At 45.1% G+C, this 27,190-nt stretch overlaps 1 protein-coding gene across 1 annotated transcript in view; it reads left to right on the top strand.

Moving 5' to 3' along the window:
* The first annotated feature begins 3,428 nt into the window (after window positions 1-3,428).
* The window catches only part of TMCC3 (transmembrane and coiled-coil domain family 3), a 156,194-nt gene continuing 132,432 nt past the window's right edge, over window positions 3,429-27,190 (top strand). Inside the window, exon 1 of the mRNA XM_076334704.1 lies at window positions 3,429-3,489. Coding sequence (XP_076190819.1) covers window positions 3,478-3,489 — 12 coding nt within the window. The 5' untranslated portion in view covers window positions 3,429-3,477. The remainder of the gene's footprint in view (window positions 3,490-27,190) is intronic.

Below are 27,190 nucleotides of genomic sequence, written 5' to 3'. Positions count from 1 at the left end.
GGTTGCTCTTCAGTTATTCAAGCTTCATCTGAGCTGACCAGCATGGGCTGGAGTTCCCACCTATCATATTCTGATTAAGCGGCATTATTGCATGTGAGTAAAGCTCTTTGAAGACCAGCAAACTAACATGGCTTTGTCAAAACAAGCTTGAAAATAATTGTACAATACTTGTTAGTCATAATTTTTATTAGAGGGTTTTTGGAGGAGGAGATAAGTTTGTGTACAGGGAAACTGATCAAGGGTCTGTTCTTGGACATCATGGATCAGTCCCACCAAATCATGCATTGCTTCATGCCCAGCCTTCCTCTGAAGATGCCTGGTATTGCACAAGCAATAAGCGGGCTAAAACTGTAGTAGAAAAGGGGCGCACAGGGTGATGTAAGAGTGAGTGTACCGAGGAGGAACATGGAGAGAGCTTAAGGCACCAGAAGGGCAGGAGAAAGGGTGGGTGCCATGCAGAGTCACAACAACTGATAAAGATCACCAAAAAAAAAAGATAGTGATGGGATGAAAGAGTGGAAACACAAGCAATCCTGATGCCTTGAAATTATCTTATCTCAGACAAGACGAGACAAGTCAGCAAAGTTAATTATTTGCTGCTGGTTGGCCAGAAGGCCCTGGAGTTGTATCAAAAATCCCTGCGCACCACATTTCTCAATAGGTCTGGATTCCAAACTTTTCATCTACCTTAAAATGCTTATGTTTTCAAAATAAAGGGGTGGACTCAAACTTTTATAGCTCCAGAAAAAAATGTGGAGGTCAACAGTGCAAGAAGGCGGCAGCAGTATTCCTGCTGTTATGAGGAAACAAATAAAAAACATGCGCTGAGGTGAGTTACCTAATACAGCTTTTGAAAGATACAGACACCAGGGTCTATCTCCAGGGCAAATGGCTCAGCCCTGCATTCTGAGAAGACAAAAGCTCTGGCCTTGAGGTGGGCAGCCAGATTTCCAACAACCTGTCGTTACAGGTCCCGAGGAGGCTGCTCTATGAAAAACCACATTCAGTTGCTGACTTTAGATAGTTTCTGGCTCATCAGGAAGGGAAGATTGCTATGAAACTTGTTCCAAGGTCTTGAACTCTCCTAATGCATAAAAAGCCAAGGTACCAAGCACTGAGGTTGGGGGTACTCTAAGAACCCCATACCTGTAATTTAAGCATTGCAACAGCTGAATCTTAGGGTTCCAACTCTCTTTTAATCATACTCAGAGATCTTCTTCAGAAAAGAAGTGATTCCAGAGCACATGTCTTTTCATGAGTGTAACTACAGAGAAAACACACCAAATACCCAGAGCAGATTCCCATATGCCTACGGTCCAGGATTATTGCTGATGTTCTTATTCCTCTTGATTATCCCATTTCACTTATAGGTAAACTCGTAATTGTATCAAGCTTACACAATCAACCCTCACGCAAGAAGGAGATGTGCACTTCAGTGAGAAATGTCTGGGAGAAAGGAAAGCCTTTTGAGAGTCTGTCACGACCAGGAGTGACAGCAGATACATTAAGAGGGATGTGTCCCGTAGCATTTTACGCTGGGCAGCGGGCAAGAAGAGTCAATGACTGTAGCAGGTAGTATTCTTGGAAACGCCACCGATTTCTGTGAATAGTCATCTACAGTGACTATGAAAACATCATATCATACCTGTAATACAGAAATTTTGACAAAATGAGGGGCTCTTCATTTTCAGGAGATGAGAAAGGGAAGAGGCAACCTGAGCAAGTGAATAGAAGCGCGACTGAAGCCTGTATAATCAGACTGAGAGAGGAGAAGTAACTAACAACCAGCATCATGAGACACAAATTAACATGCTAATAGGAGCCCAGCAAATCTGAGCCCAATAGCTGTCACCAACAATGTAACAACTATTGGTTAACCATAACCGACATAAAAACCCACTAGTCTCGCAGGTTCCACTCAGGTGACCCCCCCCTCCATTTTAGCACCTTAATGCAACATTGCGCTAAGTAATACCTTACACCACAAGATTAAAGGCAGCAGCATCTGACTCCGTCTGCACAGCATCGCAAACGTGATGGCTGAGATTTGATGGCCGAGTACTGTGGTGTGCCTCCCTGCTCTCCATGACATAAGGTTACGAACTCTGTGTTAACCTGCCAGCTAATATTCAGTCGCTTCAGCTAAACTGCTCCTGTCAAACTAATTCCAAATGTAAATGCGATGACAATTTGCTCTAACGTCTTTGCTTTTTACTTACTAACTAGCCTGCTGGAAATGAATTTACCATGGGTCACTATATGCTCACAGGACTGAAGTTTCATGAAAAGTTATTGAGAACGTACCACGACACAGGGAAAACTTGAAATAACGGGTTGCCCTGAGATAAGCCACATCCTTCAGAATCTGAAACGCGTGGTCCTGTCCTCCCAAGACACGGCACAACCTGCTGCTTCGTTGGCTGGGTTCGGCTGCCGGGCACAGAGGCTCACCCGGGGGGTGCGTGTGTGCAGATGTAACACGCCAAGCAATGATTTACCTCCACACACCGGACAGCAGGAGCCCCGGATTATGGCATTTAACGTTAATACAGAAAGTACGTTATAATTAGCACTAAATACCTTTTGAGATCGGATTCTATTTTAACTTGAGAACAGCTTGTAGCTCTGACAGTGTACTACAGCTTGCAGGAAAAGTAAATTGCTCCTGGAATAGGTGTAATTTGCTTTGGGTGAGACTTGCTTCGTTATGGGAAACTGGAGCACTATGACCACGTACAGCGTGTTTAAGCACCAGACCAGAGTGGTCCAACTGGCCTCCCACGGCCCGGATCTGGCCGGGGCGATGAAGCCATCCAGCCTGGCATCCGCCTCCTCCCCAGGAGGGGAAGCCGCCCTCAGCCCTGCCCTGCTCTGGCCCAGACCAGCCCGACGCTGCACAGCCGGGAGCAAGCGGCTGCAGCGGGGAGGGAACCCCGCACCCTGCTTTCCGTGGGGCGCCGCCGCGGCTCCCCGGGTCGCTGTGGGCGCCCACGCAGCGCGACTGAGAGCCGTCCGGAGCCAGGCGCCCGGCTTGGTCCCCGACCCACCCGGGTCGAGGCCACCTCTCCAGCCGCGGCTGCCCCAGCCCCGGGGGGCGGGCGCCCTGTCCGGGCGGGGCCGGAGAGGGGACTGCGGCCGCGCCCCTGCCCGTGGCCGGGGGAAGGGGCCGGGCGGCGGGGGCGGGTGGGCCCGGCCCCCCTCGCGGCCGCGCTGCCTCGTGGCGGGCGGCAGCCGTCGCGCCGCCGCTCAGTGTGGGCAGGCGGGCGGCGCGCACGGAGAGCCGCCGCGCCCGCGGGCTCTGGGCACTGCGCCGCCGGGCCGGGCCGTGTCGTGTCGGGGCCGCGCCTTGCCGGGGCGGGCCGGGGTGTGCGCCCTGGGGCGGCCGCCGCAGCCGCGCTTGCCCCCTGCATGGCCGCACCGTGAGGGGCGGGAGAGCGCGGCGCCGTGGCGGGGAGCCCCCGGCGCTGCCTGCCCAGCATGCTGCGGAAGGTAAGGACCCCGCCGCTGCCCCGCCGGCCGCGGGCGCGCACACCGGAGCGGGGGCCGGGAGCGCGGGGCCGCCGCCGGGCCCCGGGCGCCGCGAGCGGGAGTCGAGGCGGGGCGGGGGGGGCAGCGACGTGTCTGCCGGGGCCCCGCCAGGGGGCGCCGCGGCGCCGGGAGCGGCCCCCGCGGGGGGGCGGTTGCGCCCGTCAGGGCGGCTGGGGGCCGGGGGCGGCGGCGCCCTACGGCGGGGCGGGCGGCGGGAGCCCGCCGGGCGCTGTCCATGGTGCGGCGGCGGGGGCAGCGGGCGGGCACGGGCGAGCGAGGCCGGGCAAACTTTGCCGTTCGCGGCCGGCGGCTCTCCGAGGGGGCCGTTTTCAGGCTGGAGTCGCCATGGATGCCTGCGGCTGGCAGCAACGCGCCTTCGGTTAGGGCAGCGCGGGGTGCGGAGGAGCCGGGGTGCGGGGTCTCCCCGCAGGCCGCCGCCGCTGGCTGCGAACCCGGCTGCGGCGGCGGAGGCTCAGCCGGCCGGCGCAGGGTGAGTGCCAAGTGCCTGGAGCCGCCCGGGGCTGCTTGTGGGAGCCAAGCGCCTCGCTGTGCATCAGCCGCGTAGAGGGACTGCCGGTCCGTGGCTCGCCAGCCTGCCGCTCTATTGTTCCTTGCACGGTAGCAGACGTGTAAAATCTCGGGCAGGGAGAGACTTCGGCGAATGGAACAGCTCTTCCATTTGCACGTTAGGCAGCAGCGCTGTTTGTTTTGTGTGAAGGCGAATGCAAGACTCTTGTGACTGGTGAAGGCGCTGCTAAAAGCTTTAGAAGAATAACCTGAAGGTCTGAGCCGAAGGGAGGGTGGCTACACAGGAGCACCAGAGCCACTTTGGAGCCGCAACCAAAAGCTATTAAAGTCAGTGGGAATCCTTTCCCTGACATAAGAGGGTGCGCATACAGACCTTCCAGCTCCTATCACAGTTTTCAGTACTCCTACAAGCTTTCGTTCTAGGTGGACCTGGGCTGCTTCCCATCATTGCTGGCAACTGGCTGTAACAGGAAAGTGCCAGTGTAGAAGGAGCGTTATCAAAAGAATGAATCGTGTAACTGCTCAGGCTTTGTGTCCCGCTGTTGTTCCTGTCTTGCTCTCATTTTGTGTTATCTTCCCAAATTTTGTTGTTACAGCTTTAGGCCCGCTAGCCTAAGTGTGCAGTAGCTCAGACAACTGGAGTAGCAAGACATCCCTCAAAATTCGTGATAAAAGGCATGGGAAATCTCTAGCCTCGCTGCGTGATGAGTGAGGTGGTTGGAGCCTGGGGTCCTCTTCAGCGCTTCTGAGCCGCTGATCCGTGCCCCGACGGCTGCGCTTGGTTTGGCAGAGGCTGAGTGATGCAGAACAAACAATATGATTTAAGACTTCCCTTTGTTCTGGAGAGAAACCTTCCACTTAGCCAGGCTCCTAAAGCCCGGCATTGCTAATCTCTTTTTACAAATATTCCCAGAGCGGTATTTTATACTGTTAGTTTTAATTATTGTGTAGTTATTACACAGTTTGGACAGGCTGGGTAAGAGAAAGCTGATTAATTCTATCCTTGCATTATGAATAATGTGGAACAAATGCTTCATTTGAATTTTACCTTCTTCCACTACCCATTATACTCCTTTGCTTACAAGGAGGGGGAGTGCAGAGATGGTCAAGATTTGAAATTAAGGGTTTATTAAAGGTCAAAATGACCTTGGGGATTGTGGATGCAAGGTATCCGACCTTTGTTTCTTTTTCATACCTAAATCTGTGGCTGCCCAAGGGCTGAATCGGAGTTTGAGGGTTGCTCTATGCTGGCAGCCTGTTCTGTGCTACACGTTCATGAGCCGTCCATTGCAGACTGAGCTCCGTGTGAATTATAGGCCACCTGTGCTAAATTCCTCTGCTGTACCATGAGAACTAGAGTGGTACCAAGAGAAGTTAAACTAAGCTAACTTTAGCTTAAAAATGATAAAAATGGTAATCCCTAATTCTTAGGCAACACCTCAGGGCTAATGAAGGCTGCATGAAGAACCGTCTGAGAAAAGGAATCTCCTTTTAGGAAAAAGTAGCAAGAAATAAAGAAACCCCACGATTGCAGTCCTCACTTTGGATCACAAGTGCCCAGATCCTACTTTAGGCATCCCATTGGAGAACCTTCCTCACTGAGTTCATGGATCAGGTCCTTAGCATGTCTTCGAAAAATAGTAGTCATGTGGGCAACCAACAGTTAAAATTAATTTCATGTCATGGCTGTCTAGGCTGGAGTATGAAGCTTCAGTGTCGATTGCTTTGTCTCCTCTTTATTCTCTGCTATTCCAGAGGAGTTTCTATCATTTGTGACTTAACATCGCCTTTTTTGCTTTTATATCTGTCAGGAAGGGAAGATAAAATAGGGAGAAACCCTGTTTTTCTATTGTTCCGCCTGTCGTGTGATTTTATGGTCAACAAGAGGAAGCCTAACATTCGGGACGTCTCTGACTTTGCTGTCCCTGAATGCAGTTGATGTTTCACTGATTGCTTCAAAAATACATTAAGCTGGAGAGGACTGGGCCACTGAGATAGAAAGCTGAAACGCTTGCACAGGGTTTAGTATGGGTCAACAGCTCAGTGTTAAATCCACATTTTCCATTTGGATCAAGTTTTCCAGTGCCATCTGTGCTCATAAAGGAGCAATAAGTAGAAGAGTTGTTTCGGATGTCTCGGAAGCGTAGTAAAAACCTGGGTTTTGTTGCCAGAGACAGATGAAATAATGTCCTTGCCCTTCCCTTTGGAGGTGTACTGGATTTCAACTCTAACATGGAGAAAAAGGGCCTGTGAGGATGGGTGGAATCAGTGAAATGTTAGTGTCTTGGTGGAGCTACTGCTGAGTTCAGGGGGGAGGGTGGGCCCTAAACTGAGCCCTTGGTTGCTCAGGTGAGCTGACCTCTCCGAGGATCTCTCTGCTCCCTGTGCTTCAGTCACTGAAACAGGGTGAAGTCCTTCAGGCAGTGGTGACCTGAAGCCAGCAGTAGTACGCAGGTGCTGGCAGTCCTGTGGCATCAAGAGTGACACAGTGGTGCTCTGTGCATCCTCCTCTGCACTTTAGCTCGCCAGCGCAGAGGCACATCTTAGGCAGATGACCCTCCGTGTGTTCAAGTCCCTGCTGTAGTCCGTGGAGGAAAGCAGAGCAGCTCGGGCTAAGTGAGGTCTGGGGCTGTATGTGTCAGAGCTGTGCAGTATGGAAGAGAGACCACCACGGGGAAGGACAGGCAGTAGCAAGATGCTGTTGGCATGCTGCTTTCAGGGCTCTCTGCTGAACCTGGAGCCTAGCTCAGCAGCTCTTAGCGAGTGCCCCCACTAGGGAGCAGTTTAGACCTCTCTGCCTGCACACCCCCCTCCTTCTGGCCCCTCCAGTTACGTATGTCCAACCTGCTTTCTAAAATCCGCTGAGTACTAGTGAGGTTGAGGTTTCCTAATTATCCTAACACCTTATTTGAGATGCACTACAGGAGTGTCATCCTTCCAGAGAGCATACCCCCCTTTCTTGTCTCTACACACTCTCTTTTCAGACTTGAGAAACGTGACAGCTGTATGTACAGACTTTCCTGGCCACCACTGCTTTTCCTCCCTCTTCAAGCTGTTCAAAATAGTTAAAGATAACATAGGCATTTCCAAGTACTTTCTTGCTCGTATGAATACACGTTTTTAAGAACACCATTGCGTAGTATCTAGGTGCTGCAGCTGGATGTATAGCTAATGTCATACATTAGTTGAGGTTGGTCCACTTGATTTCATTTCAGGTGAAAGATCCAATTCTTTTTCTTCCATATGCCCCTCACTTTTCACTCAGTTTCTTATTAATAAGAAAATACTAATGCATATATAAGCAGGAAGAAAATCCCTGAAGTTTTTTTCCTGTTTTTACATACCTCCCCCTTCCCGGTCATTCAAATAAAATAGATTGGCATTCTAGTTAATAGAGACAAGCTGTCTATTAGACATTGCAGGAAGGCAGTAACAGAGTTGAGAGAGGAGAGACTACATTTCCAGGCAACGGGTGGAAAGCCAGTTCTCCAAAACTCAGCATTCTTGTCTCTTCGGACTTGTTTCTCTTTCAGCTTCTCTTGCCAGATGACTACCTATCTTAATTGACCATATTAGGACCTAATTTATTCAGCCTAGACAGTCCTTCACCAAATCACTGAAGTACATATTAGATATCAATTCTCATTTGTATCTGCTTTTATTATCTTTTTGAATATCAGCTCTGTGTATCTTGATCATTTTCACTAGGGAAAACAAATTCACATGTCGAATTCTGCTGGAGTTATTTCTTCAGGCCGGATGTACCCACACTTGGAAATTAATGGAAATCAAACACATCAACAAGAAATTAGTATTTAGGGACAACAAAAAGAAGAAATTAGTATGGGCAGAAGATACTGAAAATCCGGGTTGGGCTAAATAAAGTGTGTAATGAAGATGAAATTGTGTGCTACTTCTGTTTTTATTGTATCATTTAATGTTCTCAGGTGGTTTTGGCTCTGACACTCAGCAATCAGTAGCTACTCTTGTAGGAGGGAAAGGGAACAGTAGTGCTCTGATTAATTCATAAGGTACTTAGGGGGGGCATACATACCTTGACAGCTACAGATCAGTGCTACATCTTGCTATAGATTTTATTCACCTGATGTTTGAGCAGAATGAAAGCTTTATTTTTAACCAAGTTGTCATTGGCTGGCCTTTACAACCTGTTGGGCAAAACTGCACATAATGGGACAATTTGGGCGAATGGAAGTGGGTGGCACCATAGCTCTGCTGGGGAAAACAAGTGCCCTTTTGGTATTTTTAGTTGCTCGGAGATTGTCTTCAAATAGTATATAGCACTGTCAGTCAAAGACTACATTTCAGGGTTGAGGTAATAATGAGATTTTCCTTATTCAGCTATTTTAGAGACTCTACTATTTTGGCTACCCTTGGGGAATACAAAATGTGTTACCAGTTAAATCCATGACAACAGATAACTTGCTTAAGCATTAGATTTAGCCAAGCTAACATGCAGGCAGTTGAACTGGGTAAGACACAGGCCACCCTGGCATGAGGGAGCGCTGAATAAATCCTTGCTCCAAACACACTGAAGTGTGGGCTTGAATAGGGGTCTCTGGCCTTCGGGAGAAACAGGACAGACAGGCAGTTGGAGATTTCTGCTGGAGCTTGGGCAGGCTGTGACTGGGGGGGTTTAAGTGGGTTTTAATGGATTTTTAGTGAATTTAGATGCCTGAAGGAATTTAGGTGCCTGAAAGATTACATGATGTGTGAGTGAGGATTTTGGTGGGACATCAGCGCTGGTTTTGAAGGACTAAAGATAAGAGGATTTCCTGCCTTTACCTCAAGCACTCCTATTTGCTAAAGAGTTCATCTTTCCCATCACTGCTTCTGCTGGTTTTTTTTCTGTGACTCAGCTGATTAGCAGTAGGATCCCTCTCTGCCAACAGTGTCTATGATGCAAATACAGACCAAAATGGGGCCAAAATTTCCCAATGCTCGAAAAGACTTGAAACAGTAGCAAGGGAATAAAGGGGACCAAGGCAATGAAGCTGAGGCTTCAGGCTTGGCAGTGGTGTGTGCTGTGGCAGGCAATAGATGATGGAAGGGCAATTAATTCTGCTCTGCAACGCAAACTAGGATGTTTAAAAGGTAGGCTGGTATTTCTGCAGTTTTGGAGGTCTTAAGTTGGAAGTGTCACTGTGGTATAAATAAATGTCGATGGGTTGTGTCAAATATATCTACCATCTATTTAAAATCTCTGTCCTAAAATTTATTTTCTTAAGAGTCTAGAGTAAAATTCTTTGAAGTTGGGCAAAAAGGAGCCAAAATCTAATGGAAAGTCAGTGAGGTTTATGTATCGAAGTCCCTGGGTTCACTGTTGAAAATGGGAGTTAAATGGCTGACGTGCTGTCAACTGTCTTTCTTACTGGTCGTATTTTTATCTGCCACCTCTGTTGGTAAGCAGAGAGGAGAGCAAGGCATAAATGGCATGGGGAGGAAGAATTAGAGAGTGACCGATTGTTCACTGTCTCTGTCAGCAGAAGAACTGGGGCCATCAAATGAAACCGTCAGGCCCCAGGTTCAGAGCAGAAGGATGTTCTCCTCATTTAGCTGTGCAACTCCTTGCCATTGGGCATTGTGGGGGCCACGAGTTTCCATGGATTCAAAAAACAAGCGGGCAAATTCAAGAAGAATACTTCAAAAGCCCCTGAGTACAAAATTAACACTGCTGGCTCAGAAAGCCCTTGACCTGCAGATCCCCAGCAGCTGGAAAGTATTCTGGGGAGCAGCATTACACAATTATTCTGGTCATGAGAGTCTTCCCAAGGCATCCTCTGTTGGCCACTGTTTCAGCCAAGATACAGTCATGGATTTAATGTGAGCCAGTATGCTCCTTACAGTCCAGCACCACAGAACCGAGCTTTGTTTTCTCCTGAGGTTGCTTGTGAAATATTGAACCTATTAGAGTCATACTGTTGATTAAGCAGGTCAGCTGAGAAATGTTTATGAGTCTATGTTGTCTCAGAGAATGCGTGCATAACTTAAGATTGAAGCAATGGGAAAACAAATGGAGGAAGGTTAAGATCTCTTAAACATGTTGGCTTCACTGAACTAAAAACAGAAGGATTTTTTTTAAAGTAATTTCTTGTGTTTGTGATTCCCCTTCAGGGCAATGGGAGGTCAGAGTGGCTGGTTGTACATTTCTTGACAGCTTGCCTGCGCCAGGACCAACATTTCCCTGTCCTCATGTTCTGAGGTGGGGACAAAGCAGATTCTAGCACAAAAGACACAAAAAAAGGACAGATAATATCTTTTCCTCTGTATATTCCCCACTGCTGGAATGTTGTCCTGGTGAGAAGACAATAAGACCTTAACTTTAGAAAATATATATGAAAAAAATCTCCAAACAGACACGACAAAAAAGGGACAGATGAGATGATTGACCTTTTTGGTTGTGAGGAAAGGAGGGAAATTTTGCCTCCTTTAACAAAGATGATTTCCAGGTCTGCCCAGTGATAAAACTGCAATTTCCAAAGGGTTTTTCATTTCCATTGCTTGGGGTATGGCTGTGCTGGATTGAGCAGCCTAATAAGTGGAGTTAATAGGTTCAGCTTGGTATGAATTCCTGGTAAGCCAGCCATGTGTGACTATTTTTCCCTGTCAGCCCTTCCTGCAGTAGTGCAAAAATGGATTTCTTCAGTCTGCTGCTTTACGATGTAGCAGAGGTACATTTAGAAATTGGCATCGATGGTTTGTGTTTTGGTCTCCACAGCCGCCTGTTTCCTCTGAGAGAAGTGGCAAGTCCTGCTCGGGTGAGGATGCGGCCGGTGTGTCCGCCCAGCGCACCAGACAGTAACACCCCTCTTCCAAATAATTAAGCTGAGATTGAGCAAATCTGGGTATTTCCTGGACTGACCAGATCATTTGATACTAGATTCTGTGTAGTTTGATGACGACTGAGGTCTCCTTAAGTTATAATATCCAACTAACTGATGTAGCATCTTGACTGCTTTGCGGTGGGACTTCTAGGCCAAATATCCCAAACGTTTCAGACCAGCAGATTATTGTGAACTGTTAACCCCTGTAAAACTATATTAATAGCTTTTCAGTTGGCAACTGTTACACATTTCTGGTCTGTGCACCATTTTCTGAAGCCTCAGCGATGGTTTGCAAACAGCACCAAGCATTCAACGTACCTCCTCCTTGCTGCCTGAGGAGTAATCTCCATCTTCAGAGGATAAGTGGCATCAACCTGTAGTGCTTGGTACGATGATGCCTCCCCTGAAACAGGGCTTGTGGCTCAGTGGCTTGGGCTTTGGGCTTGGTTAAACAGGTACGCTGTTTTCACTGGGCCGTTGACCTGACGTGGGATTTTGTAGGCAAATTTGTTCGATCTTTTTCTGCTACGGTCTGTCTTGGGCATGTTGTTGGTGAAGAAACATTTTCTCTTGTTGAAGAGTGAGTAAGACTTCCAAAAATCTTTGATAGTTTCCAGTTGTAAGGTGAAAAATGGCTAGGGCTCACCTTTTCTGCCCTACTACACTACCTGTGCATGCCCTGACAGATCTCATGTGGCTTCAGGACCTATAAAATGAGGACGCTGGCTCTTTGGTCACTGGTTTCCTGCTTCTCAACAATTGATCTTAAGCTATTGTATTTAATGTAGTGGAGCCTGACCTTGAAAGCCAGAAAGTATTATAAAAGGAAATGCTTCACTGGCCCATATTATTTTTGTCAAAGCTGTTTTTAATAGAAAATAAGGTTTTGATTTTAAAAAAACCACACCACTGAAAATACATTTCTGCTGAAAATACTGATTTTTCCCTGAAAAACTAACCTCTAGTTAAAAAAAAAGGCTTAAAGCTCTTTATTCTCAATGGGAAGTCAAAATCTTTTCCAGGAGGGGAAAATACATTTTTTTTTCCCAACAGCAGTAGAGTATCAATGCTTACTAGTTTGATTCAGATATTCTACTTTTTTTGTAAACGAGTTGGTATTTACATCTGGTATTCCTTTTTTTTATTATTGTTCATCTTGGACATTTGCTAGCATATAATTATTCATACCGGTAATTGAATTTGCAAATCTCCCAGTAGTTCTCTATCCTTTTCAGATGCTCTAAAAACTGTTCTATTACATGTTCTTTTTGTCTTTTTGAGCTTATTTCTGGGCAGATGAATAAACACACTTTTTAATGCATTTCAATTATCTCGCTTTTTGCAAAGATATATTTTCAGGTAGCACATTTAATTAAAACTCCATTAACTGTTTAAAAAGGACATGTCTGCTAGTGGCAAGCCTTTGGTACTGGCCTACTTGAGTTAATGAGTGCAAATGGATGTATGATACATATTGACTTGCTCAGAAATAAAGGGGGATTTTTGTCCTTTTTCTTGCTTTTTTATATATAAAGGAAGCCTGAAGAGTTACTCTTTCCATTGCTTTTTACCATTTCGATTCAGTCTATTTGGGTCTTCCTGAGAGTTAGATTGCAGGGCGATTTTATTTTATTTTATTTATTTTTTTCTATTTTCTTCTATTTTGTTTTATGTTGTTGAAAGCAGGGCTGGTTGTACAGACTTCGGATGCCTTCTCAGCAAACGGATTCCCTCTGACCTTTAGTAAGAAAGAATTAGGACAACTTTTTTAAGCTTTTTGCTCTTTGCATCCACTCCCAGCAAAGGTATAACCGTGCCCAGCCTTGCAGCCGAGAAGCTGTGTCCAGCCTCAGAGGCTTTTTTCCTCCTGCTGCCAGACCGACCTGTTCCCATACGTGCCGTTCCCTTTCCACCGGAGCAGCCAGTTGCTGAGGTTGTTTGTTTCGGCCGTGGGAAAGCTCAGGTAGACTGAGTTGTTTTCCCAAACTGCTTTGCAATACAAAGAAAACTTTTCAGAGAGGGCTGCTTTCACCGCCGCTTGCTGCTGCCAGGTCAGCTACTGGTCCAGGCAAACTGGGCTTTTGTGGCTTGCAGAGCACCTGCACGGGAAGGCTTTTTGCAGCTGAGCACAGACTACCTTGATGAGGGAAGAGAGCAGGAAAAAGGTCCTTCTTCAGAGTGGTAAGTGTTATATTACATTAATAAAGTTTGATCTTTCTCATTATTGGGGAGGAGTGTAACCAGAGAGCTTTCTAGGCTGTAACCCCGAGTGCCATCATTGCAGAAACTATGTAGAATGAGCAGAGGTATGTAGAGCAAAATGCCCCCTGCTTTGGGTGATAATAGAAGCCACAGTTTCCTGACAGTTATTTATTGTTCACATACGATCACATGTTTCTATATGTGATCCAAAGGGGGTTTTTATCCAAGAGGTTTTTATAACTTAGCCCTACAACAGGTGACTTCTTTTAACTACCATTTTCAGATCCTGAAAAGTAGGAGTGCAGCTTTAGCAAGCAAGAATGTGTATCTATATACATAATACTCTGGTAATTCACACATGTTGGGAGAAAAAGAACAGATTTATATCCTAATAGCCTGGCGTACCAGTTCTAGAGGTGGGAGTGAGTAGTCAAGACTTTTGTACTTGTCACCTCTGCTGCCAGACTCTACAGAAATTGGAATAATTCAAGAAAAAGATGAAGTTACTTTTATTCAGTACATCTCTTACAGAAATACAGCAATGGTGGAGACTAAAGGAATTTTGAATCACTGGTAGTGGATAGTAATCTAATGTAAATCCCCAGGCAGGTTAAGTTAATGTATTTGTGGCGTGGTGCCCGGAGTAGGATGCGGGGGAAGGGATGGGAAGGAATGAATCAGCTCTGATGTTTTGCGAGATCCTGCCTTCTAGTTCAATATTGTCTTGTTTTCTTTGCCTGAATTTATTCCTGACAGGTGGTGACAAAACGTTTTCATTAAAGAAAGGCGAGTACCTTCCTAGAATCACAGAAATCATATAAAGCCTCCTGTGGCAAACTGGTATTCAGACTTACAAGTGGCCGGATTCTCTTCACCAGTTCTTTAAAGCTTTGAAATTCCTCATTGCTGCCTAACATCGCTTTTTTTCTGGGCTCCATTATCCAGTAGCGCAAGGATGAGAGCACACAGGCTATATCGCTTGCTGCCTACCCCTGCCCAGAGGGAGAACGGCTGCCTGCAGGAGGCCTGGTCGGCCCCAGCGGGGTTGAGCCTTTCCCCTCCGCAGCCCTCACGCAGCGGTCACGCTGACCTCCAGGTGGGCTCGGGGCAGTACCAGCGCGTGTCCCGACGAACTTTAGCACTACTTGACGGTGAATTACAGATCAGCTATGGTGTTCTTTTGCTAGAGCCTCTGAGGTTAGGGTACAGTTTTAAAACTGTCAAGAGAGGGTAAGCTGGTGCTTTGACAAGCTGGGCATAGGAAGCACTCCCGTAACAATGCTGCTGTAAGAATAACACGTTATTAGCACTTGCAAAGGGTGCTTGTGCCTCCTTTGTAAGCGCCTGGTAGAGCCAGGGTAGATGTTGATGCTCAGGGAACAAACACGTGAAGTTTGAATCTTGACCATCTAGGTGGGGTAGCTGTGCCTAACCTCATTTGTCCTCGAAAGCTGGTCGCTCGAGTTTGTTTGAGCCTGTACCGCCTGCTCTGGTTTCTCAGTTGTGGTTCCCTGGTGAATTTAAATGAGAATGTGGGCCACTGTCAGACTGCAGCATCGCAGGGACAGAGGAGAAATGACCGTCTGTAACTGAGCAGGGTGGACAGTCAACCAGACAGCTACTATTTCCAGCTTCAGGGCCAGGGACTGTGTGTGGACCAGGTCTCCGTGTACAGAGCGGGAAAGGAGAGAGGAAGAGGAGCTGCCTGATGAACCAAGCGCTGTCGTCATGAGTCTTAGCAAAGCCAAGCATGCTGGAGGCGGTTTTTCATTGCTGGTTCTGGTGTGCTGAACTGCCACCTCCAGAATAGCCTGCCTGTAACAAGTGCCCAGGTGTTCAGGCTGGGTTTACTGTTCCCTACAGTAACTAAATTTAGACAGAATATAATGTAGAAATGAAAGACACAAATCAGTAAATCAGAGGGAAGCATGGCATTGAATTAAGTGAGGAAAAAGTAATACTTCCCCCAAGCTAAATAACAATGAGTTCATTTGTTCCTTGCTTCTGGAGCCCATTTTGATTTCATAAGCACATTTTCTTCCTTGGCACTGCTGCTTGAGGGATTTTGAAACTACGTGTGTGTGCTCAAATTTTTGCTGTGCCTGAGATCGACATTGTTAACTTTACTCATCTGAGTGTTTGGCTCAGTCCCTGGGGCCTATACAGTGATCAGCTTTGGCTGTCCCACAGGGCAGATTTTGGCAAACAGCTTTAGAGATGCCAATAGGGGGTGGTGGAGGGGGAGAGATACTCACCACAGGGCTAAGTGTGCATTAAAAACCTATTGCCTTGGTGTACTTTAATGCTTGTAGGACTTCTCATCTTCACAGTGTTTATAAGCACTAACAAATCCTCATGACACCACTATGAAGATGTGTAGATATGTATTATCACTACGGTACATGAGAGGGCAAGAGATAAAATTTTCTCGTGTAAGGCTCGCCAAAGAAGCCAAGGGAAAAAACAGTAGTTTTAAATTACTGTCTTTTCCAAGACAACTAGAATTTGTCTTTCTAAGACACTGCATTGTAAAAGCATACACTTGCGTAGGCACATGCATCAGTGCTCTCCTGAATAAAGAAATGTTCTTAAACTAGTGCTTGGGAAACCAGTGCAGCTTTGAAATAGCTGAATGATTCTGCAGGGAAGAGCTGTCAGGTTTTTGTATCTGTTACTGAGCTTACTAAGGTTTTTCATCCTAATAGGGTTTAAGATTAGAGCTTGTTTAGCAATTTGAGACTTTTCTCATGCGATTTCTCCTTCCCTATACTTCAGTTTGAAAGGGAGGATGGAGGAGAAGGAAAGGGACAGCTGCTCCAGAATATGTGAGGAGTGGTGCTCGGGTCCCCAGGCAGCGGATGGCAGGAGAGAGAGCAGCTGAAGGAGGTGGCTCGGGGCTGAGGATGCCTGACAGGGCTGTGGTCGTGAAACTCCAGCTAAGGGAGGAGGCATTGCTGGGACCTTCTGAGGCTCTTCTGCTAGTTCTGCTGGAGCATCCTTGGCTGGGCTCTGTAGGTCCTGGGCTTTGTCTGCTCCTGTTGCCTGTTGTTGTCATCCTTTTGTAGCCAGAGCCTTTTCAGCGTAGTTCCACCCTTGCTGCATCCACCTCCACCCATCTGTATTTGTTCTCTGCTCCTAGCAGCTCCTTGGCAACCTGCCGTGCGAGATATAATCTGCAGCCTTACTTAGAGAATTATTGTACTCTGACCTCCTCTGTGTTGCAGACAACTTCTGCTTCATAGGGCTTAATCCTGCAAAGAGCTAAACTCAAACTGAGACTGCCTTCCCACAGGTAGATTTATGGTTAAAAGAGCAGCACATGTGGAAGTACATTAACCACTATAGGGTAGAAATCAGTATGATGAATTAAATTTTTCAAGTGAAGTCTGTAAACTAATCTAGCTATATAAAATCACTTTTTTGGGGGAGGATCTTCTTTCACAAATAAAAAGCTAAGGTAAAAATGAAACCCTATTTCAGTATTATTGATTTTAAAACACCGTAATGTATTTCTTTTACAGGTAGCACTAATGCTTTCTGATCAGTGGTCACTGAACATCATTCAAGATTTTTTTTATAGTACAGAGAGAGCATAAATCTAGACATGCATTGGAAGGAATATCTTGTAAGACAAATACTTAGGTATAGCGAAGAACTAGGACACAGATAATTATGCTTCTGATCAAATTAAGTTTCTGCATAGTGAAATACCCATGAAACAACCCTTCTGAGGCATTTTAAATGGCATAAAACTCACCAGCTGTATCCCTGCTGATTCTAATGCCCATTGCAACCCGTGTGCTCTGAGCTCTACAGCCTGACACCGTGACTTGTTCACAAAAAGGCTGACCGGGTTCATTTGCTCACAGTAACGTCATTTCAGAAACTGTAAAGGCTGTCTTTTTTCTGTACCTTGGGTTGCTCCATGAGAACCTCTTTATTTTCTGTCTTCCTTCAAAGGAGGTGCTCCCTCAAACACTGCCTCCCACCTTCAGTCGCACTGCTGTCCTCTTGGGGTCCATCCACCAGTGCTGCCTCCTTTCAGACTGCCTTGTCCTGCCCCGGCAGGCTCTGCAGCTCTGGCTTGCCTTAGCCCTGGTCCATGTCTCCTGCTACGTGACCTTTGTGTAGCTCTTCCTGGTTCCCTCATGGCTACTCTGTTGTCCCCTTCTCTGGTTCTCGGTGCTGCTTTTCTGCAGTCACTGGGCTGAAGGGGGTACCAGGCCTTTTCGTCCCTCTCTCCTTTCACTGAATCCCACTTCTTTCCCGAAAGCCCCCTCAGAGCCAGCATCTTTGAACAGCGTTGCCCTGTAACTAGGACTTTGTGTACAGGTCTCTCTCAGCTCTCTTACACTATTAGGATGGTTTTCAGGTAATGAGGTATAAAAGAGTGAAATTATTTACTCTTAAGAGCTGGATTAGACTCATGTATCACCTGTAAACTTCTCTTCCTGAAAACAGAGCAGAAGCTGATGTCCCAATTTTTCCTAATGCCAAATTTTGATAATTTTTCTGTTAGCTGGTGGGACATGCTGCTATCTGGGAACCAGGCTCCTGTGATGCTTTGGCAGTTGTGAACCTCCCTATGCTTTCCGTGGGCTCTTCCCAAGAAGATGAACTAATTGATCAGTGAAGTGTTTGGTTTCCCCCTAGACTTCGATTGTGTGTCTTGTGGGTTTTGTTTCCCCTTTTAGGAATGCCAGGTAGACACTGGTAATGGTGATTAGTGAGTCTGATGCCTTGGTAGTGTTGTTTGAGGTAAACACATGGGAATTAATTCATTCTGAGGAGTTCTGCGTAGTCCATCACCAGTATATAAAAAAGGGGGTATGTGAAATCCTATGCTGAGCTCGCTTTGTTTAAGTATCATGCATTGCTACAACAGACTAAGAATTAGTATCTGCGTGTCACATTTTTGTAGTACTAGTTTAAACTAATTGAGTTGTGTATGATTTGCCTTCTGGACTCTCACTCCTACTAAAAACAACTGGTGATCAGTGCCATTGTAAGTTAGACATGAGTAAAACACTGTTCAGCTGAACAGCTTGAATAATGTAACAAATGGTGCCATTTTGCATGCCTATTCAGAGCGCAGAAAATTTATAGTCTTCCAAAGCTGGCATCCTGCCACTTGGTTTGTGGGTTTCTAGCAGTTTCAGACCTAAAGCCCAGCTTACCTTAGAGTTAGCATAATCACGCTGTCCGGTCATAAGCATATAAACTGCACAGATTATGTTCGGAAATTACATTGTGGAAATACAGATGGGTCTGTTTAATGAGGTACAAAACCTGTTTTGCATGAAATGTATAAATCTCAGTTATCCATACGCCACAAGGGACAAAGGATAATTTTGATAATCAAGCCTTCAGAAAATGGCAGGAATATTCAATATGATAAGCATTAAGAATCATGACCTCATCTGGGATAACACAAGGCTTGGATAATTGAAGTGCTTCTGCATTGGATTCAAAGAGTGTAGTAGTATTTAATGTTTGGGCTCCAGTTCAATAACTGTTATTAGTATCCAACTCAGAAAGATCCATAAGAGCCAAGTAGGTCTAAGTGCTTTGCACTGCCACTGGTAGTCTTCAGTTAGCTATTATTGCGGACAGAAAAGGAGAATTTGATAGCCTGCTTCTCAAAGAAAGCCAATGTGTCATTTTACAGTTAGTGTATTTGCTGACTCAAAAAAAAAAATAGTGGGCTTAATTTTCTCTGAGAGTTGTCTTTTAAAGATAAATTATTTTCTTTTTGTTAAGGTTTGGAGCTCAGAATGTTTTGGGATATTTTTCCTGCTCGTTTAGAGTAAATCCCACTTCATTTGAATTAATTACCCCTCCTATGGTGATATTTGAAATAAAGACAATTTTGGATGCTCAAAAGAGGAAAAAAAAAAAGACTAAAACTCATCATATGAATCTTACCGATAGAATCTTATTAACTCTGCATGCTGATGTTCACAAGTTCCTCCATCCTCCTGCCTCCCACTATCGCTGCCTTTTGGTTTTTAAATGCATGGAGGGTTTTTCAGACAACTCCAGTAGAAGTAAGCTTCACATTACCTTACTAGAGTGGTAGGGATCAACTCAAAATTATCTGAGTCGCTACATACTGCAGAGATCTATGTTTACGTTCTTGGTATGAATTAGCATATTCTCCTGTTTGAAATACCAGTAAGTTTATAGTAAGTGAGGACATCCTCATGTTTATATGGGTGGGCCGTTTTGGTGGCTCTCCAGCTGTTCTACTTGACTGCTTTGCATTCTGCCAGACTGTGTGTAAGTGTGTCTTCTGCTCCACGGGCAGAACGAATAGATGAATCCAAACAGATAGATGCATGAATGAATGGATGTTGTTTGTCTGTTGAGATGCAGCCTGGGTCAATTCACTGGCAATTGCATGTCCTGAAGTCAGTCTGTAGCTGACACTGCTTCGTTATTCCGCCACGCAGTGCGCTTGGAAAGGGGTTTGTGGCCCATCCGTTGTCTCACTGGCTTTTTGAACACTTTAAGCCATTGGCTAAAAGGATGCCAGTGCAAGGTCACTACTGGGATGTAATGCTAGATGAAAAGTACTTGTAAGAAAGAAAATGTCTAAGGCTAGGCTCAGGTAGTTCTGCTGTAATGTGTTCTTCTGCATAGCATGTGGTAGCTGGAGGTGGGCAAGCCATACTTTGTGGTAGAGACTGCAAAAATAACAGTGGTTCAGGACCTTGCATGTTCATAGTAGAGGGCTGTCTGAAAGCTGAGGAGTTCTTTGCAGTGCAGGAGACCAGCTGGATACAGAAGATGAAGGGGGACCTGAACTCATGGCCTTGCTGTTTTCAGACCAGTTGGGCTCCTACGTGCCAACCCTGCAGAAAGTTCTTCAGTTGGTGAGCATTTATCTTCTGACCCATTTCTTTTCTTTGTGCTATGAATAACTGGCACTGTACACCGACACACAACCAGCATCTCATTCTCTGTCTGTGCACAGGGTATTTGGCAGATATGAGCTGTGCAGTAGGGTCTTTATCTTTGCGTTTGAGATTTGTTAAGAATCAGTCTTGCACTATTCTCTCCCAGATTGTCATCATCTCCTTCCTTCTTATACCTGGCTTTACGTCCCTTTTGCAATTCATTTAAAATAGCGCCTGCTCTACTCTGTTGTTTTACAACAGCAAATCGATAGTCACAGGGAATCTCTGTAGCTCATTTTACCATAACCACCATTCATTCCCTGTGACTCTGCTTGCAAAGCCTGCTTTCCCAGACTCTCTGCCACTCTTGTCCTGCACATTAGATGTGAAACAGAAAATTACTTCTTAGAAGTGTCTTTGTTGGCTATTAATGTGGCACAGAAAAAGAGCAGAATCTTTAGGTATTACATGCCAGAGGACAGTCAGCTGTACAAAGCGGGGATATATTACACACACAAATACACATTTTGAAATAGGAGGTGCAGTGCTTGAACAAAAGTATCTGAGGCATTTTGTTTCTCAGGACAAAACTTAGCAATTTAAAAGTGAATAATATATGTGAAAGTATATGTGCCAATGATGTTAAACCTCACTATATCACTGAGATTTCTGTAGGATGACTTTATTCGCATGATTTCAGTGGGAACCCTTTGTGTGGTTGTAGAGTATAGAAAGTGTCAGGGGAAATATTCGGAGGTAATGTTTCAAAGCAGTGCCACCTTATGGTTCATTTCAGAATGGGAACGTGTGGCCTCCCACCCATGCAAAACATCCTGTGTATCTGGTTAGGCTCTCTAACTTTCTTAGATGGTCACCTTCTGTGCTTCTGATGACCGGAGTCAGTGATGGCCTATACCTATCACTATCAGGACTAACTGCAGAGAAACAAATGCAATTATTAGCCTGCTTCTCAAAGAAGAGCTGTTCCCTCTGTACAATTAACCATCCCATTGCTCACATGGGCAAAAAATCCTGCCCCGAGTCCTTCCTTCCCAGACTGCTTGCAGAGGTGCACGTGCAATTACTGTCTAGGGCTCCCGTTTCTGCTGAGATGTTGCGCTCTAACCCAATGTCACAATCTATAATCTTGATAGCTGCAGCCCATATACATCATACCTACCCCTGCAGTCCTGTCGTTCACACCACGGTAAATAGTCGCTGACTGGCCAAGAGCAGGAGGAAAGGCTTTGAAGTTCTGCAGCACTGTTGCTCACCTAGACCCCTGAGCCCTAAGCAGCATGGGTTTCATGGGCCTGGATGTGACCCTGCACCCAGGGAAGATGATCTTAGAAAAATCCTTGCAGAAGAAACTGGTCTTCTCCGTCCCTTCCTGCTCTTGTTCCAGTTTCTGGCAGGACGAGCTGTGCCTGGATGCCAAAAGCTTGTCAGAGCTGCTTGGTTTTGTGTCTGCACTGAATTCCCTGAGAAGTCAATTACATACTGACGTATGCTTATGTGTTAATTACAGCTACTGGTGCAGCTTGGAGACCTCTTTTGTCTGCAGTAGCCATAACAGTTTGCAAATAATTCTGGTTAGTCTGTGAGAGAAGGATCACTGAATTACAGGAGAAAAATCCTGGGGATACTTTAATTATAGCCTAGCTTTAAAAGTAGCGGTTTCTTCCAACTGAGAAGTTGGAAGAATGCAATGCGTAAGTCCCAGAAGCGGGATTAAGGACGATGGGATTCCTCGTTACCCTGCTGAATGCAGAGGAAATCCATTTCTTGTGGCAATTGCTGTTTGAACTGGAATGAGAAGTGGCACAGGGATGGATGTGGCTGGAGCAGCTGGGACTAAGTTAAGCCATTACTGCACTGCTGCTCAGTGCCGTTTACACAACCATCACCACTGCCATCCTCAGTGTCAAACCGCCACCGGTTGCAAGGGGGGTAAAATAAAATAGGAGCCATTAGCTAGGCTTCGACTCTCTGTTGAACTAGTTTATTCATATACAGCCCTTTCTTCTTCCTTTTAGGCACACAGACACTACACAGCAGCTTTACCAAGCACTGTGCAGAGATGGCCAGCCCAGCACCACTGCTGAATTCCCTCAGATTGCAGCAACAGGCCCATTTATTGTGGAAGACAGTAAAGCTTAATAATGAAAATCTCATAATTAATATTAGCTTAAATATAGCTGCTGGTATGAATTTGGCTTGTTCACAAAGCCGTGTATGTTAAGTCCCATGGCTACAGAGAATACTGTGGAAACAGAGTTTCCTATGGTCTTGAGCCTTTTCATTCATAGACTTTTAAAAATTAAATTATACTATTATTTTCTGTTCTCACCACGTATCCTATAAAATTTCCCATCCTTTCTCATACAGCCTTTCTTCTGCCAAATATTTTAACAGCTACATGCAGGCTGCCTCATTTGACTGATTTGGCCAACAGAATCAAACCCTCGGCCTTCCCTCACTCTGGAGTTACAAAATACACAGAGAGCTCATCATATTTGAGATCTCCAGTATCTGTCTGATTGGTCTGAAATCAACATTAAAAGTTTATTACAGACATATACACAGACTGATCCTGGAATTCTGATTTCCATAGGGAACCAGGCTAACTAAACCAAGTCAAAAGTATGGAAATTACAACCAATGTAAGATGAAAAAAAATGAAAATGATGAGCGTATGGAGATATAAGAAAACAGTCCAGAAATGAAGGTGATGCTACACTAGCTGCCTTGTAAGAGCATCTGAAACCCTTCACATCATTGCCTTCCGTGATTTAAGGAATATTGCAAACTTTACTGCTGAACGTCTTGACTCACAGACTTGGGTCAGGTTCCTCTTGGGAAGAGACGGTTACAGCTTTGCTGACGACAGTTTCAACGCCAGCACCATGCTGAACACCAGCTGAGGGTGAGCACATTTTGGAACAATTTTGCAATGTACCTTGAATTGTGTATTTCCAAATCACTTTGAAAGAACTGTGCTGCTCTGCCTCGGGGCATCCGTACCAACTTTCATATGTGGTACTGGTTTGGCAGGCCTGCCTATGATTTACTCTTTTGCTTGACATTATTTCTGTATAGTCAACATTTCCCTTTCACTGTAATAAAGCTGTTTTTATCAAACAGTGATTGTACGTGTTATAAAAAAGATTTATCCTAAATGAGAGAACTCACCAACAGGGAACTTACGTGTTTCTCTGTGCCCTCGATACAATCTTTCAACAGCATCATCTGTTCATGGAGTGTATTCTCATTCTGATGCTTGATGGATTTATTGGTGTCACACAAACTATTGGATATCAAAATGATATATATCTGTGGAATTAAGTAACTGCAATGTTGGAGCAGTTTCTGGTAAGTAACTTCAGTCCAGATTCAGGTGACTTTAGACACCTAGGTGTCTTTTTGTAGGTCATACAAAAATTCTGAAATATCTAAAGACGCCTGTGACCACGTGTAGCCTGCCGTGACAATCTGGTATGCTGATTGCAAGGGCTAGATGCCAGAGCTCCCTGTTCAACAGGCTTCTCTTGACGTAAACGGGAACCTTACTCAGCCAAATAAGACCCTGTGACTCACAGGTGTATAGTTCCGATCGTGTTCAGCAGCATGTGTATGTCTGCATTTATGCACTCTCACTCTGCATTATTAGATGAATGGAATGGTTTTACTCCTCCTGTTCCTTGTAAGAAAGGGGTTTAAGTTTTAAGAAAAAAGCTGACTTTCAAAAAATGAGTATATTCTCATTAAAAGTGTGATATTAATGGAGTAATTGTTACAGCTTTGTTTTGAAGTCTTATTTGACTTGTTAGCATTTTAAGTGTGTAAATTTATTTTGTTATATGTATTTTTAAGAGCATTTTATGGAGATGGAAGGTTATTTTTATAAAGTATTTCTTACCTTTAACATTACGTTGCTGAATTTGAGAGACAAAGAAAGAAGCTTTTCAAAGATTCTGCCAGGTTCTTTAGTGCCAGGTTTTCCTATATGAAAGAAAACATTTAGAAAGGATTCAGGATTGTATGAGTAGAGAAAGTGGTTTTTGGTTTGCTTCTGAAGACACAGTTTCTGAGACTGTTCCGACCTCCCAAGTTCAGGAGGGCTCATAGTTGTAGCGAGACTCATGTTGTCGGCAAGGCATCACTGGTGAGTGCTCTTCCACAAAGAGTCTTCTGGTGGCTTTCTTCTATCTTTCCTCCCTCTCCCTACTTTTCTTACCTCAGAAAGAGCAGTCTTTTGTCACTGTTGTTTGTTTTAACGTTCCCTGGCGTCTAACTATGGTTTCAGGTATGAAGCAGCAACACACTAGTTTTCCAACCCTCTCTTTGGTATTCATGGCCAGATTTAAAGATGGGCTGATCTTGCCTCCAACAGTATCCACAGGTTTATAGCATCTCTTTTTGGCAGTCTTGAAGGTTTGCTTACACTTGCATACAAGATCTCACTGCTGTATGCATAGCTGAATGTTGTTTCATTTCTCTACATTAGAAAATCTCTCAGCTTTGTGCAAGATGAGGAGACTGAAAACCATGCTGTGTCTTGCTAGTGTCTTTTACATCTGCCAGAGCATTGTAATTTGTGACACCTAAACTGTGATCTGCTTCTAATTGCACCAGCAGTAAATACTCATGGCTTATTTTTATGCTGTTTACTTTTTAATGCATTTGAAGCCTTTGTATTGTTTTCACATTTTTAACAGAGGATTGGTGTTTGGAAAATTTTATCTGTATCATAAAAAGAGTCAGGCTGCTTTTCTCACCCTTCTTACCTCAAAGATGCACAAATGTACAAGAATTTGTGCAAAGTGATTATGCGTGCAACACAGAGAATGATGCATGCTTCTCATATGAGGGCATTTTGTTTCAGAGTTACACCTCTTGGTGTATCCCCTGGAAAATTATTATGGATGCTACAAGCTGTATGGAAAAAGTAGTGCTGCTAAAGGGCATGGAGTTAATTAATGTTATGTAGGACTTCATGCTCGTGTGGATCCTGCTGCAGGATCAATGTGTGATGTCAGTGTAAATCTGGGTGAGACACTTAGCCTGTGAGGTGGAAGCGGCAGGCTTAGGGTCTAAAATACAATGTAATGCTTTGTCTTCCAGTTTGTTTTTCTGAGCTCTGCAGTAAATGCTACTGCTTGAATGCTCTCCACTTGGTTTCCTCTTTCTTCGAGGCCCTGCCGTGCTCAGCAGGAGTGCATTAGGACGGAGAGCTTTGGGTAGTTGAGCTTTCAGCCTCCTGCTCTGTTGCATCCTTCCAACACAGCACTGCAATAGAAAAGGAAAAGGAATTATTTATGAGAGAGATCATACTAGGAGCTAGGCTCCCTGAAAGAGACAGGTTAACCCCATCTCCTTGCAGAAACTGAGCCTGTCTTGCCCTGTATCCTAAATTCCTTGTATACAAAATGACTTTAAGCTGCCACAAGCTCTGCATCTGCCGATGCAATCAGTCCCGTTTGTTCTTGTACACTCAGTTTTCTGAGGTTTAGGTTTCGTACAGATGTTGCACTCCAAATCCAAAGCTTACAGAAAGCCATGAGGTACCCAGTGACTTCAGTGGGCTCTGGGGCTACTCCTAGATGCTAACTTCACCGATGCCTTTCACAGGACCAAATGATTAGATGGAGTTTTGAAACAGGTAAATCAGCAGGATCTCCATGCAAGGTACAACATACGAGTCCTTCTGCTTCACCTGTTCTGAAAGTTATTGCCTCCCCTCAGATTAAGGGATGTGATTTTATAACGAAACTAGTCTGTGATGTGAGACTGTAGTACAACTTCCTACTTTCTGTAGATATACAGAGGATACATTATGTGTCGACATACAATTGCAGTAAGACCCTGATTACCCAAAGAGCCACAGAAGTCAAGTGAAGTAATTTTTTCTGCCATCTCTAGTGTGGTTTCAGATTAACCCCTTACAAGGGACAACGGCTCGTGGTGTTCTTACGGGCAGGTTCCTCGAGGGCCTTCAGGAGACAGGCTCACTGCATCTACTTTTCTGTGAACACTGTGGCTGGCAGAAATGTAGATCTGTGTAAGGTTTAACATGCTTAGAGAGAAAAATAAAGTTCAGATCTGTGTGTAGGCTGCCAGAAGAGACTACTGCCTTCAGCTGGCCAGGACAGTGTTTTCTAAGACTATGGGGGCTTTGAAATGGAGCTGGAATATTGGGAAACTCATGGAGTTGTGCCTCCATCAGCTGTTATCATTTCAGGCAGGTGCTGCATTTTGACTTCCAGAAAAATTCACTTGCTCAGGCTCTTGCCATGTGTCTAGCTCACCTGGGCTCACCATGTTGCTTACGGGCAATTCCTGGGCCTGTTTTCAGGGATGGATGGTAATATTCAGAGAGATGTGAATACAGATTTTCATTTAAAAATGCCATGAACTTGTAAATTCATACTTTTTAAATTTTGTAAAAACGACAAAATCACATTTATTTGACAGAACAATAAGGATGCAAAGACTGAGAAACCTATGTGTTGTGTTTATAAAGGGAGACTAGAAAGTAACTTCATTCACTGTAACCATCTCCTTTTCAGAAGAGCTAGAGCACGACTGAGCCGTAACTGTGTATAGCTTTGGCCTTGAAATTGGTAAGATAGCAAATATTTGTTTTATTTTTGCTCAAAGACTTATCCAGTAGCACAGAATAAAACAGAGGTTCTTATGGGGAAATGCAGTGCCGTTCTCTGGATTTAGCAGTGGGATTTTATTGTATTCTTACGGCACTTTTAGCTATGGTCTGTTCAGATCCATGTGGAGACCTCCAATACCAAGGCTGTGTTACTAAGAAATTCAGATCCATCTCCTTACCAGCAGCAAGAGGCAGTGAGGTTTGAGCCCGGTTCTGTGTTTTTCCCAGTGTTTAGTGAAAGTTTGGGCCCTGGTTTTGTCTGATACTCGGATCTCGCTTGCTGAAGACCATACCTAGGATCTGCCACCGCTGAGCCTGTGTCACTTAGCCAGCCACAGAGAAAGCTGAAGCTGTGTGGGCGGTTGTGCTGATGCTCACCAGCCCTGGGCGCACAGCACCATGCACCCACCACGTGCGCCACGTGCCTCCAGCACCTGCTGTGCGGCGCGGCTCGTCCCTTCAGTGTGGGGCTCCCCTACCGAAGTGCACATGCTGAATTTGTTACCAATGACCTCCTCCACTGCCAT

This window comes from Aptenodytes patagonicus, chromosome 1 (genome assembly GCF_965638725.1).
Source record: "Aptenodytes patagonicus chromosome 1, bAptPat1.pri.cur, whole genome shotgun sequence".
NCBI lineage: Eukaryota > Metazoa > Chordata > Aves > Sphenisciformes > Spheniscidae > Aptenodytes > Aptenodytes patagonicus.
This window is presented reverse-complemented; position numbering and strand designations above follow the sequence as displayed.